Genomic DNA, 18,804 nt, shown 5'->3' on the forward strand with positions numbered 1-18,804 from the left:
AAAGAACGAGGTATTCATCATTTTTTGAGAGTGTTCTGAAATGAAAACGTGAACTTCAGCGATAAACACCAACATAACCACTATAATTCAGAAGAGTTGATCAGGCTGTGAAGGCTTTTCTGGACATGAAGAGAAATCCCTGCGGATTGGAAATCGGTGACGCGATACTTCGTGGATTTAGGGGATACACACTGCTCCATTCTTCATTTTCGGCCGAAACCGTTCGACGAGCAAATCCCATGGGGCTTTGTAATCCCAGGAAAGGTCGTTCTCGTAGTCTGGCTCCGATTTAGGATCAGTTTCATGCTTCTCCATATCAGCTCGTTGGGTATCGACCGCTGTCCATTGGCCGTGAGATCGAAGAAAAGTAGCTATGGTCGAATATCCATTCCATTCAGCGAGCTTGACTGCCCTGATATACTGCCTCCGACCACGTCCATCTATCAACGCCCCATTGGCCAGAAGGAATTGGAGCATATCAAGACGGCCATGCTCTGCAGCACCCTCCAAGGCCGTTCTTCCATACTCAGCTGCTCTACCGGCGTTAACATCTGCACCCAGTTCCAGCAGCCTGCGAGCAAGTCCAATGAACCCCTGGATGGCAGCAAATTGCAAAGCCGTGGCTCCAGATTCCCAGCCAGGCGCGCTGTTGACATCAGCCCCGGCATCTAGTAATCTTTCCACAAGCTCCATATGCCCCCGTCGTACTGCTGACTGTAATGCAGTTGTATCACGACGAATAAGAACCCCGTCGACGCGATAAATTGGAACCGCATCGGGATCTGCGCCGGCTCCAAGAAGAAGGCTGACAGCTTCGATATTGCCATCCTCTGCCGTTCTTTGCAAAGGTGTGCGCTCCTCACTGGACTTGATTGATTCGTCGGGATCACAGCCGTATTCAATGAGAGCCTTAATAACCGAGATATCCTTGTTTTTAACAGCGATCTGGAGGGGAAACCAATGACCTCGGCCAAGTTCGCCCGAAATACCCTTGTTAAGATCCGCTCCAGCATCGTACAAGTATTGCATCCTTGCCCTCTTTCCATGCCATATGCTCGCCGTGAAACCAGACCCCAAGGCTTCTTTGGACCACTGAGCAGCGTCGAATACCTCTTGGAAAAGATCGTCATCGTTGACCATTGCCGCTGTCTCCAAGACCTTCGAATATCCGGGCCCTGTCAGGTCAAGGCCGGAGCAGAGTAGAATCTGAACCAACACACGATCGTCGGATTTGAGGGCTTTCGCAAGAGCCATGGGTGCTTTGCATCTCAAAGGTGATCTCAGACTCACAATGCGTCTGAGAAGCAGCTCATCACCATGCCGCAGGTATCTATCCACCGCCGTTGTCAACTCGGCATCGGCAATGCGAGCTCCACGGGCTAAAAGAGCCTCCATTGTTGCTAATTTCCCTTTCCTGATTGCGGCCTCCAATGGAGTACCCGTCCTCTGCTTATACCTTCTCCAAGTGCGGCTTTGGCTCAATTTCTCGGTTGGCAAATGAGGAATCAGGTATTCGACCAAAGTATCATCATCAGCGTCAATTGCAGCAACCAAGATATTCTGCCCACTTGAGTTCAATATAATTGGTAGCAGCCCAGCACAGTTCAAATACTGTGCCGTTTCCACACCCCCAATCTTATGCAAGGGACTCACTATGTCTGTTGCTCCAGCCTTCAGGAGTATTGAGATTATCTGTATACACCCCGTTTCTAGAGCAATCCCAAGGGCCGTACCGTCGATTTTCCTGTTGTCTCCGTGGCTGTTCGTGATGGATTGATCGACCAACCAATAATTAAGATCAATTTGCTGAAGTGGCAGCTGCAAAATCCGATCGACATCGCTTTCCGCGACAAGGGAGCAGAGCCTCTCGAAATAGAAACGCTGTAGGGTGTCTTCATCTACTGCCGCTCCCATTTGTAGCAAGTATTCGCAAATTTCCAACATTCCTTTCTCCAGTGCGCGATCAAACAGTGTTTTCTTAGTTCCACTGCAGTGATCTACGGTGTTAATATCACCGCCACAGTTGATCAGTAACAATGTGGCATCAGCATGTCCACGATCAACGGCAAGTGTGAGAGGTTGGATAATGTTAGGGTCGGCGGTGCTTTGCGGGTCTGATGCAAGATTGGCTGTGAGAAGCACCCGAAGTATTTCCGTATTCCCAGTCCCCGTTGCTAGACCAACAGCCGTCGTATGGAAAAAGCGATTTTCAAATTTCACCTCGTGCAACGAATTGACATCTGCATCACGTGCGAGTAGCAATTCTACCCAGTTGGCACTCTGCTTTTTAACAGATATTGCAAGCATTGTTGCTAGCCGTTTTCTGTCTGTCGTATTGTTGATATCGTGGACAAGAAGGCGGTCTAAGAATGGTCTGAGAGGATCAAGAATATCTCTGGAATGCACACCGCCATAGTATGACTTTGACTGAAGCTCCTCCAGACAAACATCAATATTTGCTCCGTGGGATATGAGTAGGTCGACCAAGTCCGAGTCCCGGTTTGATAAAGCCGAAGCAAGGCACGGAGCACGTTGGTACGCGTTGACATCGGCATTGTGTGATAGGAATAACTTCGCCATGCGTACAGATGGCTCGATGTCACAAATGTATTCCAAAGGAGTACATCCGTCTCCACAGGCAGAATCGATAACAAGTGTCTGCGGGTCCATTCCGGCCTCGAGCATAACTGTTATTGTTTCCAAGTCAAGCGACCTCACTGCGCTCCCAAAGACCTTCTCTGCAACAGCTCTCGGGGTCAATCCAGGCATTGCAAACAAATGTTTCATATTTTCCAAAGTGTTAAGTCCCGATATGCGGAGAACGCTAAGGACCAGATCGTCTTGTTCTTCCATGTCTGGCTCACTGAAATCGGAACGCTGGAGTCCGTTCATTGAATGCAATGAGAAATTGTTGGACAGGAGGTAGAAGAGCAGCTTGAAGCGCTCCTGCAGGCCCACACTATTGGTGTGACTGCATAGTACTTCGGATGTCATACGATGTTCTTCGTCTTGTGCCTCGGGCATGAGCACTTGTAGAACCCCTGCCAGTCTGGCAGCTTCATCCATATTGGAGCTTGTTTTCAGGTCCCTGTTTGGCAGAAAAGACTGGAAAGCTTGTACCATGGCGTGAGCAGCAACAGTTTGCCCATGGCTGTGCACAGGAAGTGCTGCCGATGATGTAGGAAAGGGAATCCTGTGTTCTAATTGGCTTAGCATGACCACAGACAATCAATGGAGCAATGCATCTTTACCTTGACCGTTCATCCATTGAAGGAACTGAAGCCAAGGAAGCTCGTGGGGCCATTCTAACATGGTTCTCGGTGCAGGAGAGCATACAACAATGCCTTCCGGTGTCCGGGGAGAAGGGACTAGACGTAGTTAGTACGCCATCATTATTTCGCATGTCCAAATATTACCAGAATACATCTCTGCTGCCGAGATGAGCCTTTGTCTGATGCCACGCTGCACCTTGTCTGGCGGATACCGGATGCCATCCACGTATACTTCACTATCCCGCCCAAGCCGCTTTCGTTTGCTGATTTTCCGGTTGATGATTTTCCACTTATCCAAGGATAGTTTGTTCTTTCGCCAACGCCATTTCTTGAATGCATTTTCATACTGTTTTTTTTCTGCTCCGCGTCAGCATGGGGCTATCCGAAGGGAGGCAGGAAGACAGTACGTTTTGTGAAAGTTCCGCCTTTTTCGGAGTATCTCCATCACCTCTTTGAGGGTCTTATCCTGCCGGACATAGAGACGCTCGATTTCGGCCTTGCGGTCTTCCCAGTCGGTATAATCCATGGCTGTTAAGGGCAACCGATGTCAGCCTGAGAGAAGTCAGAGTTGGGTTGAGCCCCGGCCACTACGTTCTTTTTTGTATTTGCCTGGCGAGGGCGAGGCTGAGATGCCAAGATAATCACCGCCTCTTCCCATGAGGACGATGGTCGGAGACCCCCAGTAGATCCTGTACTGAAACCGGGCTAATACAGGGTCTATAACTCGTCTAATTCGTTCATTGTACTGAAGTTCGTTGCCCGCAGTTGAAGGGTCGTCCGCTGCTGGAAGGTCGTCCGCTGCTGACAGGTCGTCCACTGTTGACAGGTCGTCAACTGTTGACAGGTCGTCCGCTGCTGAAGGGTCGTCCGCAGTTGAAGGGGTGTCTGTGAGTGGCCTCACTCCGTAGCCTGCTCTCTAAGTATAAAGTAGAAGCTGCCAGCTTGTTTCTCTTTTTCCCGTAACGATGTCTGCTCCTCGATATTAAACGACTTCTTATAAAGCCCCTCTTTCACTTTTCTGTTTATCTGCAATCTTGTATTTCAGCCTCCTAAATTCTTACAATGGACGGTCGTTCGGGAAACTTTGCTTGGGGGAGCCCCGAGTGCTGGTATGGAGAGGACAACTCAATGCCTCCCGATACGGTTGATCCTTCGTCCATTTTTGACCCATTTCTGTTTGACATTTCATTATTCGATCAATGCCCGACTGGATTATTTGAATTGGATACTTCAGCTGCCACTGCTCTTGCTCCTGCTCCTGCTAGTACGGAACCCAACGGGGACGCCCCACAGAGCTTAATGCCTCCCGCTTCAACCGAGGGCGCAACAGCGAATCATCACCCTCCGACCGGTGGAAATGTAGACAACACCCCAAACCATCTTATACCGGCACACAGAGGGAGGACTGGAGCAAGAGCCCGCAGATCGCGTCGAAACAGCGCTTCCAAGTCTAGGTAGGTCATGTACACGCCTCATTGCTCGTCTAGTGCAGTGTATATTGACGGTCTTTCGTGTAGATCCAGCACCCAGCGCTTCCGATGCGATCGAAATGGCTGCGATTACACTGGCACTTTTGGACGCAAAGCAGAGCTGATGCGACACATTGAAAGCAAGCATGTCAACCCTGGCGCGCACAAGTGTCCGGCGCCTGGCTGTGGAAGGGTATTCAACCGCAAGGATAACCTGGAGGAGCATATGCGTGTTCATCTGCCGAAATGAGGATTCATAGGACCTTCCACCAATTCATGGAGCAGAGTTCAGCAAGGTAATTTGTAGTGATGTGATAGTGTTCCTGTTATGGTATCTGCTTATGGCGTTTTGCTTTCTGTCATGTTCTTCCTCCGCAGTTGTCGTTCCATGTCAGTTTATATAGATACATTAGATTCTAACTACGTCCCTCTGACATGTATAAGCAATCTTGAAAGAGAGATACTCGATTAGGCAAGGTAAGATGGAAGAAAATCCCCTCATTTCAGAGTTAGGTAGATGTCCTTGCCCCCGTATACTCTTTGTGTCCTGCAGTGGCGGTGATCTACTGGAAGCGGCGTAGTGGTAAATCCTCTAGATATCGAGAACAATATCGGGAATTTCTGTCGAACTGAGGTAATCCTCAAAATCCATGAGATACCTAATTACCTATCCAAAGGGGGTAAGTATTTGAAGATAGTAGCACATCTGCGGCGCCAACCCGCATTGAGTGGCGTGCTTTGTCCTGCGGTTTGCGCGCGTCGTGCTGGGAGATCCCCGATTCAGACTTGTTATCCATCTCATTCTTCCCTCTGCCCATCCTCACCACACGCGCTACACAGCTCCGTAACCCTCCAACGCCGTGATCCTCACCGGGCTTGAAGTCGTCACCCGCCAATTAGTGCGGAATCTCCACGGTGTCACCCAGCAACAACCATGCGGCATCGATCTTACTCTTCGTCAGATCTCCCAATGGACCTCCGCAGCGACCATCGACTTCGATAATACGAGACGCCAGGCGGCAAAAACATCCAGCTTGTCGTTTGACAGCACCAGCCACGCCATCACACTGCGCCCAGGCGCTTACCTGGTCGACTTCAATGAAACCATTCAAGTGCCACGGAATTGCATGGAAAGCATTTTCCCGAGGTCATCGCTCTGGCGGCCCGGGGTCGGAGTCACTGCGGGTGTCGTCGACGCCGGGTATGAAGGTGCTCTCGGTGCCTTGATCGAAGTCAAGAATCCCCACGGCGTCGTTCTGCATCGAAACGCCAAGCTCGCCCAGATTGTATTTGAGGAATTGGGCGAAGCTGTAGAAGGGTACAATGGCATCTACCAGTCTTCGACGAGCAGTGTCGGGCGCGGTGGGACTGGTCAGCCTGCAAAGGCTTGAGGAAGGGAGTTTGCACCATCACCTACAAATTACTTTGTAGCGAATGGCCCCTAAGCCCGATCTAGTTACTGTCAGACACCCTACCCTAACCGGACATGCCGAACTCGTGACAGCCCCAACAAAACCGTTCTCCTTATCTGCTTCACTTTGGCTAGTAGTTCTAAGTCCCATATTCGGAGGGTCTCCTCCATCATGAAAATGACATCAATGTCGTCCTATGATTCTGCTGCGGTCCCTGGCACCAGCACATCATCCAGCAACACGCCCTTCTACACTGGCTCTCAAGAATACCCTGTCTTCCCAAATGCCGTGTATCTCTCCAAGTTCTACCTGGTGTCCTCTCAGTATTCTGGCCTCACAGACCTCGACATTGACCTCTACAATGAGTGTTACCTGCCCTTTAGAGCGCTATCGCACCACAATCATGACAAGAGAGATGAGGCGACAGCAACCCTCACTCCCAAGCCCACCTACTTGATCAACGATCCCCCGTGCAAGCGACAGGCCGCTATCAATTCCAATTGCTATTTTCAAAACACGAACGGAACATTCCAAGGTCTCCTGCCGTATTCGGGCGACTGGGACATTCAGCAGCAATGCTTTTGTGACATTTATCCATTCTTCGACTCATCCATCGGTTGTCAGGAGTGTTTTCGGAAACACGGTGGGATTGAGGGTACGTTTTCTCGACTGCACCTGCTGGCAAGGCTACATAGCTGAACTCCCGCAGGCTATCACTGGTTCCCCGAGAGTTATGTGAGCACCGTATCCAGTTCTTACTGTGGCGCCAACCCCCAGACAACGGGATTCTACCCATTCGCACAGGAATGGGCCAAGACTGACTCCGCGGCAAAAGTGCCGAGTACCACCGCTTCCGATCTGCTAGGTACACAGACGGCTGCTAGTCTGTACTATACGTACGCTGCGGAGACAGCCGTCAGTGATAGTAAGGCAGGAGCTGCTGCTGGCACGATGCATTCGAGTCTGCGGAGAGTACTTCTTGTCGCTCTGCTGCTGAGTTTAATGCTGTGTCTGTAGGTCTGCCGATGCCGGCACATCTCACAGGGGGGATAAATATGAACCGTTCAAGCTCAGCCCTAATCCAAAGATCTTGTTGGCCCAAAAGAACAAAAAACTCATCAAGTAAAGCAGCCCCAAGGGCTCTTCCAGACGTTACTGAGATGCGAATCAGACAGTTGTCCTTCCGTCTTCCCAGACTATCTTCCCCTCGAACCAAGTTTTGAGCACTTTCGCATTGGCAAATTCCCCTCGGCTCAAATCTCGATCAACCACAATGAAGTTCGCCTTCTTGCCAACTTCAATACTGCCCATCTCTTTCTCTTTACCTACAGCCTCTGCTCCAGCCAACGTGATCATCCGACAGACTTTCTCGCCGCCGACCTCTTTGGCCGTTTTGCCTGTTTCTGGGCCAAACCGTTCCACAATGGCTGACAGAGCGGGAAAGAGGTCTGGCGTCGGGGGCAGGAACCAGTCAGAACCGATGGTTACATGAACTCCAGCATCCTTGAGCTCCTTGAACGGCCATCTGAAAATATGAGGGAAGTTGGATGTGAGCTCTGTCTCGTGAAAAATTGCAGGTGACATCTCGGCAGTGATTCGGAGCTTTGCCATCCGGAAGATATCATCTGCAATGAATGACTCCACGTTAGCGGATGTTTTGCTTCGAGCTGGACTTGTCTCACCTTGGTGGACTGCATTGCAATGAGCCAATTCATGCCGTGGGCCTGTAGGGTTTGATTGCCGGACGATTTCTAGGACGTCTAGTGCACGTCTGACAGAACCCTCGCCGGCACAGTGAATTTTACAGGTCATCCCCATGGCGTCATGCTGTGTGACGGCACCTAACAAGGCATCAAAATCTATTAGCAACCGATTTTCATCAGGGGTACCATCCGGCCCCAGGTCGCAATGTGTGAAATGAGGTGGTAACGGTGCGCCGTCCATCCAGAATTTGACAAAACGAGTGTGCACATGTTCACTGCGAAACGAATCGGCGATACTGATCAGATGCTGCAAGGACTCCGGGCTTTCAGCAGCGAACATGGTCGGGGCATCGACAATGTGGGGGAAAACATCCATATCGAGTCGACCTTCTTGTTCCAATTCGCGAAGAGCCCGCAGATAGATGGTGTTTGCGGATGCCTCTTGAACCGAAGTAATTCCAAATCGCTGAGACATGCGTATCCCATACAGAATAGCTTCCTTCACATACGAGACAGGCGGTTGGGGGAGCCTGGTCAAAGCCTGTGCGGCGGCAGCTTCCACCAGCTCTCCCGTCAAGCTCCCGTCCGGTCGACGCATATATTTCCCACCGTCAGGATCCGTCTCTTCTGTGAGATCATACCCAGCATGCTTGAGGCCGGCGCTATTCATGGCGACATTGTGACAGGAAACATCTCGAACGAGCAATGGTCGATCTGGGAAGGCGTCATCCAGGTATTTCCGGTCAATCTTCCCGTCCGGGAAGTTCTGCCCAGCGTAGAAGTTGGCAATGAGCCAGTCTCCGCGGACATGAGCGTGGGCACAGACACAGGCACTCTGTCCTTTCTTGATCTTCTCTGCAATTGTCGCCGCCGTACTGTCTGACCCAATATCGATCTCGTTCAGCTTTTGCATCGAGGCCAGCAGCAGGTGGGTGTGTGCGTCGTGGATTCCGGGCATCACAAAGGCATTCTCTAGGTCGTACGTGGTTAGGTTCCGGCTTTTGGCCAGGTTCAGGATCTCGTCGTTTGCTCCAATGGCTTCAAAGCGCCCTGATGCGGACACAATGAAAGCTTCTACCCACGGTCTCCTCTCATCCACGGTATACACATGGCCGTGCAAGTAGGCTGTCGCTTCGGGGCCCATATTCAAGTAGAGGGCTATCGTTGGTCGAACAAGTAGAGGGTGAGGACGAATGCACTTAACCACGGTGAGAAATGCGTAAAGGGAGGAGGGATGGTATATACCGTACTGAGCATGCTTTCTGTCAGAGGTATACAGGAGAGTGGTATAGAATGTGGACCGCCAATGCCATCAGGCCAAGTCCTCGCATTGAACGATAATTCGTCCGTCCTCCGCAACGCCCTGGAGGACGCTAAACCCGATCATGCCTAAAAGTGCGAAGTCAGTTCCTGGTAGTGTCTATGACGGCACATCGATAAAACTACACAATAGAGCTGACATCGATCCAATATAGCCTGAATGACCAGTCCGGCGAAAGCGGCAACTCGGCCGTGAGTAGAGAAAATCATACTAAGCGTTTATAGGAGATCGAATGCGATGGGGCTTTTGGTCTCTCGCATCCGCGGTACAGACATGACCACACGTAGGTATATTTGCGGACGCTGTAAGCAGACCAGCTTTGTCAGAACAGAGGCGTCTATAAAATCAAGTACATATGCATCCTCATCTACAGGGCACAGAACACATAATGATCATATAGGGTGTTGGAGTGCGTATACTCATAATACCGGCACAGCCGAACAGATAGATGGCTGGGGGCATCAACAACCTCCATTATTATGTCATAAGTCAAATGCTCTAGTCTATCGGACAGCTTCGTATACACACAACGCTCCAACCCACCAAAATAGCCACAAAACACAAAGGCAAACTCCTATGATGCAAGATGAAAGCGAGAACACCCGGAATGCAAATGCATCTCGACGCCAATGAGACGTTCAAGCAACGAAGGCACACGCGCTATGCGATCCCAGTCGAGATTATGCTGTGCGGTCGGCCGCAGTTGATGCAGAAGCCAAGTCAACAGCCTTCAACTTCGCCTCCAGTTGGTCAACCTCGTCAACCGGCGACGCCTCTTCGTCCTCTTCCACGTACAGGCTCTGGCCATCAACGGCGCTGGACTGGTCTACCGAGCCCTGTGAAAGGAAACTGGCTCCAAGGTCTTCCTCGGCAGCTTCGTCAACGTCGCTGCCCTCCTCTTCACTCAATTCTCCCTCCTCGTACTCCTCGTCTTCATCTTCTTCTTCCTGCTCCTCGTAATCTTCGTCCTCCTCTTCACTGTCCGTGCTGGAGAAATCTTCGATATCCGGGGGAGGCTCGCGCCAGTAAGTGAAGTCAGTATATTCCTCCCCACCGGCCTGGACAAGCAGGCTCGTGGGGGGGAAAAAATGATCCAAAAGTTCACCCATTGTCACATAGCTGCTCTTGTATTTGTTCAAGCTCAAGAGGTCCAGGGACACTTCGGCATTCGAGTTGATCGTGAAGATCCTAGTGGACGGGATGTTCACTGATCGATAGCTGAGAGCGTCCGTAAGACGGTTCCCGAATCCGGCATAGAACGGGTTCTCCTTTCCATTGAATAGGTTCAGGATGTCCCGTAGGCATGCCATCTTGAAAACTTCGGGCTTCCGCAAGTAGATCTCCCGTCTCAGGGCTGCGATCGTCCGGTCAGGGCTCATGATGACAGGTCCCTTGGGTAGTCGGAAGCCATCTTGGCATACGCCATACAGATAAGCTCGTGTCGTGTCGGCTTGGCCAACAGAACGACTGGTAAGGTACATGATGTTGTACCCATTATTGACGATGTCAGTATACAACTTGGCCACACCGGCGTGCGTCCAGTCCCGTCCAATCATGTTCAGCACATGACCAAGCGCATCCGACCTGTTGCAAAGTCAGTACAGGTACCATGAAATGACATTTCAGAGAACTCACTTAGTGATAGTTCCATCAATATCGGAGATCACAATCGGTGTGTTGCCATTCCACAGATACATCGTCGCAGTACACGTAGCCCTGTTGACACTAAACGACATCTCATTCGCACCTGGCTTGAGATTCAAGGCCTTGAGCTGGTCACTGGTCAAGCGCAATGTCTTCGCATAGTTGCGCGTTGTCTCTCCCGGTGTTGGGGATTGCGGTGGTGTAGGGAACCCCGGCTGAACATCGGATTGGGTGCGATAATGCCTGGGCTGCATGGATGCGTTCCCGACGGACTGGTCGCTGTCACTGTGGTAACCCGGGTCAGACACAGCATTTTCGCTCATTGCCGAGCTCGGTCTCAATGCATTAAACGTGGCGCGACGGTTGGCGGCCTCTTTCGCATCCTCACTACTATAGATCCACAGATTCCCGTGCTCATCCGCTCCGATGAGAGCTCCAATATCATAGGGGCCTTCCAGCTCTTCCGCGAGAATTTTCCGCGCGACCACTTCGGCTCGCAGGGCATCCTCTTCATTACTTTTGTAGCCAGTCATGTCGAGCATTAGGTCGCCCGTTTCGGTGACATGCGTGGGAATATTCGATCCGGACAATTTCTTGGACAAGGAGATCGCACGCGAGACCGCCTCCTGGGGCGAGAGCGGTGGTGGGCTCCGAGAACGACCGCCAGCAGTAGATTCCTCGGTCGAGGACGATGGTTGCGCTCCATATGTTTGATCCGCGGCGCTGGGAAGATGGGACTTGGCCAGCAGAACATTGTCGGACATTGTCCTGTCAAACTTAGGCTCATCACTGAACGAGCCTAAGCGAGACCGGCTCAGGTCTGAGCTCTCCGGGGATCGCGATAAGGGTGTGATAGCACCTATTTAAGTATGAGTATAGTGACATATATAGATCGGCGTGGATATCCCGTCATACCTAGATCACTCGACGCTCGAGTCGGCCTCGACATTATCGGAACGTTGGAGTCAGACTTGGTATCTAGGGTCCCGCCACCAGGAGACGACCGATCCAAGTCTAAATATTCTGGTTCTTGGAGCGACGATGGGAGACTCTCCTCACTGCGCATTTTCGGACTGGCCGTCGGCGACACCAGGGGTGACGTCTGCAATGAGGCGGGGATCTCATCTGTCGTCTCAAAGACAAAGAACGCCTCCCCGCCTTCTCCGAGCTTCATCGAGTAGTTCTGTTTAACGCCATTCACCTTAAACTCCACCTGGGCACAAGTTAGTAAGTCCCCTACCCGAATCAAACCGCAGGTGAATGTACCTTCTTTTCGTAAGGTCGGAGCAATGAGAACTTGCCGAAACGAACGTGGAAAGGGGGAGCAGGCGAGGGTCCCTGTCAACGCAACCAGTTAGAATCGCACATTCTAGTCTGCAGAAGGGGATCTCCGTGAAGTCTACACTATCTTTCGTGATCGATCACGATAACATCTATTGGCAACGCTCAAGGTGTCTGGACTGATCGAGTTCTACGTCTTGGCAGAACGGAACCACTGATAGCTGCAGACGTATTGCATCGCGCAGAGATCGACGGGGCAGTTCCGCGAGGGAGAAATCACTGACTCCGAAGATGAAAGGACCACTGACACAAGATAGGCAACTAACGGGCGACTCGGGGGAAAGAGTGGGAAGGGAAGAATTCCGAACGTTGGTCGGAGCAGCAGACAAGCCTTGCCGCCTACGTACGGCCCATGTGACAGAGGCCGAGAGACATCAGTCGCACCAGCCAGCCACTGCGGGAGGGTGAACGAACGAGAGACCAGGGATGGCGACAACAAGACAAAATCGGCGAAGGATACCACGCTGAGAGAGGAAGCTGATGCGAACAACACCGACGACGGGAGGGGAGGAGATTGAGACTGATCTATAAGTGTTGGGAGAGACTCAACAGCCCAACAACGACGCCGTTCGTTTGATTCCTCGGTCGAAGCCGGTGGCCCCGACGCCGCTAATCCCTTTCGGGCCCGGCGTGCGGGGAGCTTCTTTTTTGGGCCATCGGCGCTGACTCAGCTTCTGCAGCTGACTTAGCTAGTCTTTCGAGTCACATGACCTCCCCACTGCCGACCGCTCCAGCGGAATAGAGAGTCAAGTGCGATGGGAGTTGAATTCTCTCATTCCTCTCTTTTCTGTCCCTTGCCCTGTTTTTATTTCCTCGCACCCGTCTCCATGGGTCTCCGACGCGGGGATGTATGAGCCGTTATATTTTTCGTTTGACGCCTACCCTAGCGTGGTCCCCCGAGTGAGGGTACGAGGCGTCATGGCTCTCTTCCTGGCGGTTACCATTCTTTGGGCTCTGATCTGGTAAGCCTGTCGTCGTCCCCTTGTCATCTTTCTCCTGAACATCGCTGACCGGTCCGTCAGGCTACTCTACCGGGCGTGGCAGGTCTGCCAAACGCCAAACGAGGTCTTGGTCGAAAAACTCGGCCTGGACATCCCTCCGCCACCAGAGTTGACCCTTGAAGAGATTACTGCGCGGGAAATTCGCATCGCTTGGAAACAACCAGAATTTCATAATTCCATTCACAAGCACATCATTCAAGTGAATGGAGCGAAAGGTACTTTCTCATCTGCCCCTTCCTTCCGTCAGCCGGCGCATCAAGGGCTAACTCAGGACTCCTTAGTGGGCGAATCGAAACGAGCCGAGACTGCCGTGGAAATTCTGAATCTCGTTCCCGGAAATATATACCACATATGTGTGTGCTCGGTGAGCGCGGCGAATTTTCAAACCCCTAGCGCCGTTGTCCACGTGCGAACCAAGTCCCTTCCTCTCTCGCAATCCCAGCAGAATGCTTCCAACAGCAATATCACCATCCGCGCTTCCATCCCTCGCTCTACGGCCGGACTGGCTGCCCCTTCCGCACCCATCATGTCTCGGGAACACAGCGGAGGTCAATTACAAAGCAAGCGTGCTCCAGCTGGGAGGAAGCAGTCTCCAGCTGCGAGCGGGGCGGAAACTTTGCACGGTAATGTAGACGATTTGCAGAGAGTCTCCGGGTCTGACGACCGAGACGAAAGCTTGGAGGAACTAGCCGAACGATTGAAACTCTTGCAGCATGAGAACGAGACCGTGGAGAAACAAGCCGCCGATGAAGAGGAGGAACATATCGCCCTTCTTAAAGAACTCGAGAAGCAGCGGGATGAGCTGAAAAAGCGCGTGAAGGAAAAGGACGAGGCCAGCGGCGATTTGAAGAAGCAGGTCTATAAACTGGAGAGCGTCAATCGCTCGGTTCAAAGCGAGAAGGCGAAGCGTGAGCGGTTGCTGCAACAGAAGGAATCCGAACGTCAGAAGCGAAAGGACGACATCGTTCGATGGCAAGAAAAGGTGGTCCGGATGGCCACCGATGCTACTCATGCAAAGGAGGAGAAAGCTCGTGTGGAAGAGGAAGGCAAGAAACGAGCGAATGCGGTCCGCGAGAAGATTGCCAAGGAGCAGGCTGAGATGAAAGTCATCGACGACGAGATCCAAGACAAAGGCGGCCGTGTCAAGAAGCTTGAGGAGGAAAGGAAGAACAACCAGGGCCCAGATGGCGAGGATGGCAAGGAGCTGGACCGCATTGACAACGAACGCGCTCGGCAGTGGGAGTTGAAACTGAGCAATCTACATACGCAATATGCATCCCTTGTCAGCCTCCACGCCCAGGTTCAGCAGCAGTATCAGGAGGCGCAGGAACACTTCAAGTGGCTGACGACTCAACGACCGGGAAGCTCAGGGCCATTCTCCCTGCCGGCCTTGGATCTCGACTTGTCGAACACAGCGACTATTCGTCCCCGTCGTCATCGCAGCTCACTCACGAGCAATGTCTCTTCTCCAATGAACTTTCCCGCCATGGAGCCTTCATTCTCCAACAGTATCAATTACAAAGCTCCTTCGACGAACTCCCCGACTTTCCCGCCGAGTTCGACATTCTTTAACATCAACAACGGGATGACCATACCCGGTCTGTCAGGTCAGCCCGACCTTTCTCGTGCCGAACTGGAAATGTCCTTCAACAATCCCCAAATGAGTCCACGCGCCGATGCATTACTGCCGTCCGATCTTCTTGGGGATGAAGAGTCGCCTGAACTTCCCCGTCCGATCATTCGTCCCCGATTTTCAAATGCGGATCAATCCAATCCACTCGAGTCTTTTGCTCATGGTCCACCCTCTCCAGACTCATCAAGCAGTCGACCTGAAAGCATGTTTGGCAGCCCCCATGAAATTCCAGCCCAGGAACCGGAGTCGCAGCCAGCTACTTTGGGTGATGCGAACGAGGCTCCGAAGAGTGCGTCGCGCCGCCTATCCGGTCTGTTCGGCTTCCATCGGGCCCGTGGGAAGACTCTGGCAGATGAACCGCCCTTACTGGGTACTTTGAAACCAGGTCAAAGCCAGTCATTCCCTCGAAATCTGGAGGAAATGGACCCTATTGGTGCTAGGCGCCGTCGCCTGAGTTATACGGGTAACTGGGCAAACCCTATAACGTTGCTTCCAAGGAGCAACACGGCGAGCGTCACAGCAGACAGCTCGTCTGATCACCTCCCATCCCGTCGTGCTGCCATCTCTAGTATCTTCTCCCCTAGCCGATTTGGTTTCGGCAGTGGGAGCAATTTGGCAAAATCTAGTGACAACCCTGACCTCAACACTGGATACAATCAATTTAGCCCCAGACATGACCCTATTGATCCGTCCTCGATCTTGGGTACTGTTCGGCGTGGCTCGTTATCACCGAGACCATCCTCGACCTTCTCCTTTGACAATCAACTTCCTCACCCGTCTACGGACAATAGGCACTTTGGCTGGCCTTCGGCTGAAAAGCCGGGCCATCGAAGTCCCTTGGGGTTTGACTGGGCTTCCCCATCGACGTGGTCGAGGGTACACTCCCGCCGACCGTCTACACAATATGGTTCATCCGGCCATTTACCTCTAAGCCTTACTGGGGAACCTGATTTTCTCCAGGACTCGTCCTTTGAAAGACAGGGTCGACCGTTACAAGCCCCTATTGGTACCCGTCCATCTTCTTCGCATCGTCCTGTGACCCCGAAGTTGAACCCAGCCGCACCTACGTTCAAGACAATTTTTGGTAGTAGGAAATCGGACAAGGATAAGGAGAAGGACAAGGGAAAGGATAGGGACTTGGATGCGCCGTTCGACTTCCTAATGGACGACGGATCTCCATCTGAATCCCGTGCCTCGAAGGATTCACGTTCTTTGTCTATCTTTACGCGGGATTCCTACGAGTCCCTGGAGCGCATGCCATCTGCCGCATCTGCCGACAACAACAGCTCGAAAGAGTCATTCATTCGAAAGATTACGCGGAAAGGCAGCTCGGGCAAATTCAGCTCATGGAAGGACCGTTCGGGGTTGTTCTCGAAGAAGAGTGACGCGTCCCAGGGTGATATTGATGAAGACAGCGTCGCCGAGGCTCAACTTGCCAAGAGCGTGGACAGCGCAGGGTCTAGTATTCCATCGGCCGATAAGTCCAGCCGAACTAGCCTGGGATTTTTCAGCCGCAAATCGAGAAAATCGGACAAGGCAGCCAGCGAGACAAGTGAGCGACCCAGTGAACGGGCTAGTGAAATTGCCAGTGAACTTGGTGACGATGAGATCCCTGAAGAAGAGGAGATCAAGTCATGATCCTCACTTTCATATTAGCATCCGCATTCTTTTACATTTCTTTCTATGTCTATCCCGATAGATTCCATGTGTGGTTTGTCTACCACTACCAGTCTATACCATCTCTGCGCAATTTCTTATATACATCCCCAGACTAAACATATCACTAAATATGTTGGTTTCGGATAGCCAATTGGATTATCTTGCATAGCCTTTGTATACGCGATTCACGACGATAGCAGGTATGGCACGCCTGGTAAATGTGACCTTGAACGGAGAATGCATTTGGATAAGCTTAAGGATCAGTCTCTCCACCAAGACAAAATCTGACTTTTTTAAGAGAAAAACTTTCCGTATTCAATGCCACCAATGGTTAGAGAAAAAATTTCTATTTCATAACGAGGTCGTATATATAGTATCATGCAATGTATACTCCGTTCGCCCTTCTAAGCCATTACCTTTAACCCGTCCATCCCACAGGCGCATTGCTGGGTATCGTGAAACTGGACTCGGCACCTTGGATTAAACCAGCTTGTTGCTTGATATATGTCAACCATCGAGCATCATCGGCGTACGTCTGATTCCACCGGTCGTTCTCACCGTAAGCGATCTGACGTGCTGTATCCTGGATGGTCAAGTCTGAAGGGTACACCCCTGATTCCATCTCTGCTCTGAGATAGGCGATCAGCTCGCGGTGGAGATTAGTGTATCTTGTCAGTCCGTTGGGGACGTGCGTCTCAGGAAACCGAGACTCCTCTTCGTTCCCGGTGGTCCCAAACGCATCCGACGTCTTCCATGGGTCCATGGTTAGACGCTCATATCCAAGAAGATACGGCGGGATGGCGTTTTCCACCAGGCTCTGCACATCGGGCTCGAATCCCCACCCGCCCTTCCATTGATCCATGTCGACGCCGTTTTTGAAATGATCCGCGAGGTGTTCCACGCGCTCGTCCCAGGTTGACAGGCGCGCATCACAAAACCCACACCGGGACACGATGTCTGTTCTCGAAGAGCGCCAGGCGTCCATGGATGCATGGTAATCCACGTTGTGTGTCAGTTTGAGGTGCTGTTTGAGATGGTCCTTGCGCAGGAACGCGCGTTGTTCCGGTCCCTTCTCCCGACAGAGAAGATAGTTATGGGCAGCTTCGAGGTGGGCGTAGTCTGCGTCCGTCGCCTGGCAGAACGCACAGACCTTGCTGCCGTCAACCTCGACGATGCCACCATGCGGTGCGCAGCACCACGTGTCCACGGGGATATGGAGCGCCTTCTCGTGCCGCTGCCAGTCGTACTTTGTGCGGAACGTATCCGAGCAAAAGGTGCACTGGTAGGCGCGTTTGCCGTGCGCGGCCGACCGCCTGTTCCAGGTCGTTGCCGACTTCCGCGGGCGCCGGCGCCGGCGAGAGCCCATACTAATTGGGATAGGGGTTGGTGGTCTACGCAGGGCGCGGCGAGACTGGCTGAACGAGATCTCGGAATTGGACGACTGGCTGTGTTGGCTGTGCTCGAAGCTGCTGACGGAGGGGGCGCCCACGACGAACGAGTTGCTCGAGCCGTTGCTGGACCACGCATCTGGGGCGTTGTTCGTATAGGCCGTGCTGCAGTCGGATCCGGAGTAGGGCGTGCTGTCCGCCAGTGCGCGCACGATGTCCGAGGTCGCGGCGGCTTCGCTTTCGGGCGGGGAGTTCCGCCATCGTTCTAGTGGCGAGAGCAGGGAGACATCCACGGGAGGGTCGTCCATGCTGGGGAGACGGGTGAGCTTCCGTCTCCGCGTGTTGCTGAACCAGTTGGAGATTTGCGTTTTATCTAATCCCGTTTGTTCGGCTAGCTCCTCCTTCTCCCGATCTGTCGGGTAGGGATATTCCCGATGCTGGTAGAGCCATGCCCGTAGGACCTTCACGGCTTGGGGCGGGAGGCGTTGGTAAGTCTTGGTCTTTACGACCGCCTCGTCTGGACGGCGCGTGTCGGATTGGAATGATGCGTTGGAAACGAGATCCTGGGTGGAGTCTAGTCCTTCGGCGAAGTCGATCTGACAGGAAGACCAAGGGTCCCAATTGAAATCCCCCAGAGGTAGGTTGACGAAATTGCCATGTATCTGTGATGAGGCTGTATCAAAGTCGACGGCACTGTGCGACTGTTCTTCCACGATCTGATTCAGGAGAGAGTCGATATCGTCGTGATTCTGGTAAGTGCCTGTGGCTTCCAGGTGCGGCAATGACAGCACATCGCAGATTTGGGGGACATGGTGATGCACGTCCTCCATCGACGTGTTCCCCCTGGCGTGTCGGAGGGTTTTCAGAATGATATGGTCGTCAGGGAGCAGCTGGGTAGATCGACAGGAATACGGAAAAGGTGAGAGTTGGATGTTGAATCATCCACGTGGGTCTAGGGCCC

General features: G+C 52.4%; 8 protein-coding genes across 8 annotated transcripts; 4 read left to right on the forward strand and 4 right to left on the reverse strand.

The window, feature by feature from the left end:
- Window positions 1–177: 177 nt before the first annotated feature.
- ATEG_00663 (uncharacterized protein) lies at window positions 178–3,798 on the reverse strand (the record flags this gene model as incomplete). The annotated part of the gene is made up of 4 exons (XM_001210749.1): window positions 178–3,200; window positions 3,252–3,368; window positions 3,417–3,618; window positions 3,721–3,798. The coding sequence occupies 4 exons, from the start codon at window positions 3,796–3,798 to the stop codon at window positions 178–180; spliced, it is 3,420 nt and encodes a 1,139-aa protein (XP_001210749.1).
- Window positions 3,799–4,334: 536 nt separating this feature from the next.
- ATEG_00664 (C2H2-type zinc finger protein) lies at window positions 4,335–4,991 on the forward strand (the record flags this gene model as incomplete). The annotated part of the gene is made up of 2 exons (XM_001210750.1): window positions 4,335–4,726; window positions 4,790–4,991. The coding sequence occupies 2 exons, from the start codon at window positions 4,335–4,337 to the stop codon at window positions 4,989–4,991; spliced, it is 594 nt and encodes a 197-aa protein (XP_001210750.1).
- An 877-nt stretch (window positions 4,992–5,868) lies between these two features.
- ATEG_00665 (uncharacterized protein) lies at window positions 5,869–6,132 on the forward strand (the record flags this gene model as incomplete). Its single annotated transcript, XM_001210751.1, has 1 exon — window positions 5,869–6,132. One exon carries the CDS (start codon window positions 5,869–5,871, stop codon window positions 6,130–6,132), a length of 264 nt encoding a protein of 87 aa, XP_001210751.1.
- Window positions 6,133–6,324: 192 nt separating this feature from the next.
- ATEG_00666 (uncharacterized protein) lies at window positions 6,325–7,279 on the forward strand (the record flags this gene model as incomplete). The annotated part of the gene is made up of 3 exons (XM_001210752.1): window positions 6,325–6,808; window positions 6,863–7,049; window positions 7,171–7,279. 3 exons carry the CDS (start codon window positions 6,325–6,327, stop codon window positions 7,277–7,279), a joined length of 780 nt encoding a protein of 259 aa, XP_001210752.1.
- Window positions 7,280–7,320: 41 nt separating this feature from the next.
- On the reverse strand, window positions 7,321–9,000 carry ATEG_00667 (amidohydrolase; the record flags this gene model as incomplete). Its single annotated transcript, XM_001210753.1, has 2 exons — window positions 7,321–7,778; window positions 7,836–9,000. 2 exons carry the CDS (start codon window positions 8,998–9,000, stop codon window positions 7,321–7,323), a joined length of 1,623 nt encoding a protein of 540 aa, XP_001210753.1.
- Window positions 9,001–9,857: 857 nt separating this feature from the next.
- ATEG_00668 (putative lipin Smp2) lies at window positions 9,858–12,340 on the reverse strand (the record flags this gene model as incomplete). The annotated part of the gene is made up of 5 exons (XM_001210754.1): window positions 9,858–10,761; window positions 10,813–11,680; window positions 11,737–12,034; window positions 12,088–12,159; window positions 12,332–12,340. The coding sequence occupies 5 exons, from the start codon at window positions 12,338–12,340 to the stop codon at window positions 9,858–9,860; spliced, it is 2,151 nt and encodes a 716-aa protein (XP_001210754.1).
- Window positions 12,341–13,080: 740 nt separating this feature from the next.
- Window positions 13,081–16,434, forward strand: ATEG_00669 (Fibronectin type III domain protein; the record flags this gene model as incomplete). Its single annotated transcript, XM_001210755.1, has 2 exons — window positions 13,081–13,124; window positions 13,185–16,434. 2 exons carry the CDS (start codon window positions 13,081–13,083, stop codon window positions 16,432–16,434), a joined length of 3,294 nt encoding a protein of 1,097 aa, XP_001210755.1.
- Window positions 16,435–17,127: 693 nt separating this feature from the next.
- Window positions 17,128–18,673, reverse strand: ATEG_00670 (uncharacterized protein; the record flags this gene model as incomplete). The annotated part of the gene is made up of 2 exons (XM_001210756.1): window positions 17,128–17,203; window positions 17,298–18,673. The coding sequence occupies 2 exons, from the start codon at window positions 18,671–18,673 to the stop codon at window positions 17,128–17,130; spliced, it is 1,452 nt and encodes a 483-aa protein (XP_001210756.1).
- Between the last annotated feature and the right edge of the window lie 131 nt (window positions 18,674–18,804).

Source organism: Aspergillus terreus, genomic scaffold, assembly GCF_000149615.1.
Source record: "Aspergillus terreus NIH2624 scaffold_1 genomic scaffold, whole genome shotgun sequence".
Taxonomy (NCBI): domain Eukaryota; kingdom Fungi; phylum Ascomycota; class Eurotiomycetes; order Eurotiales; family Aspergillaceae; genus Aspergillus; species Aspergillus terreus.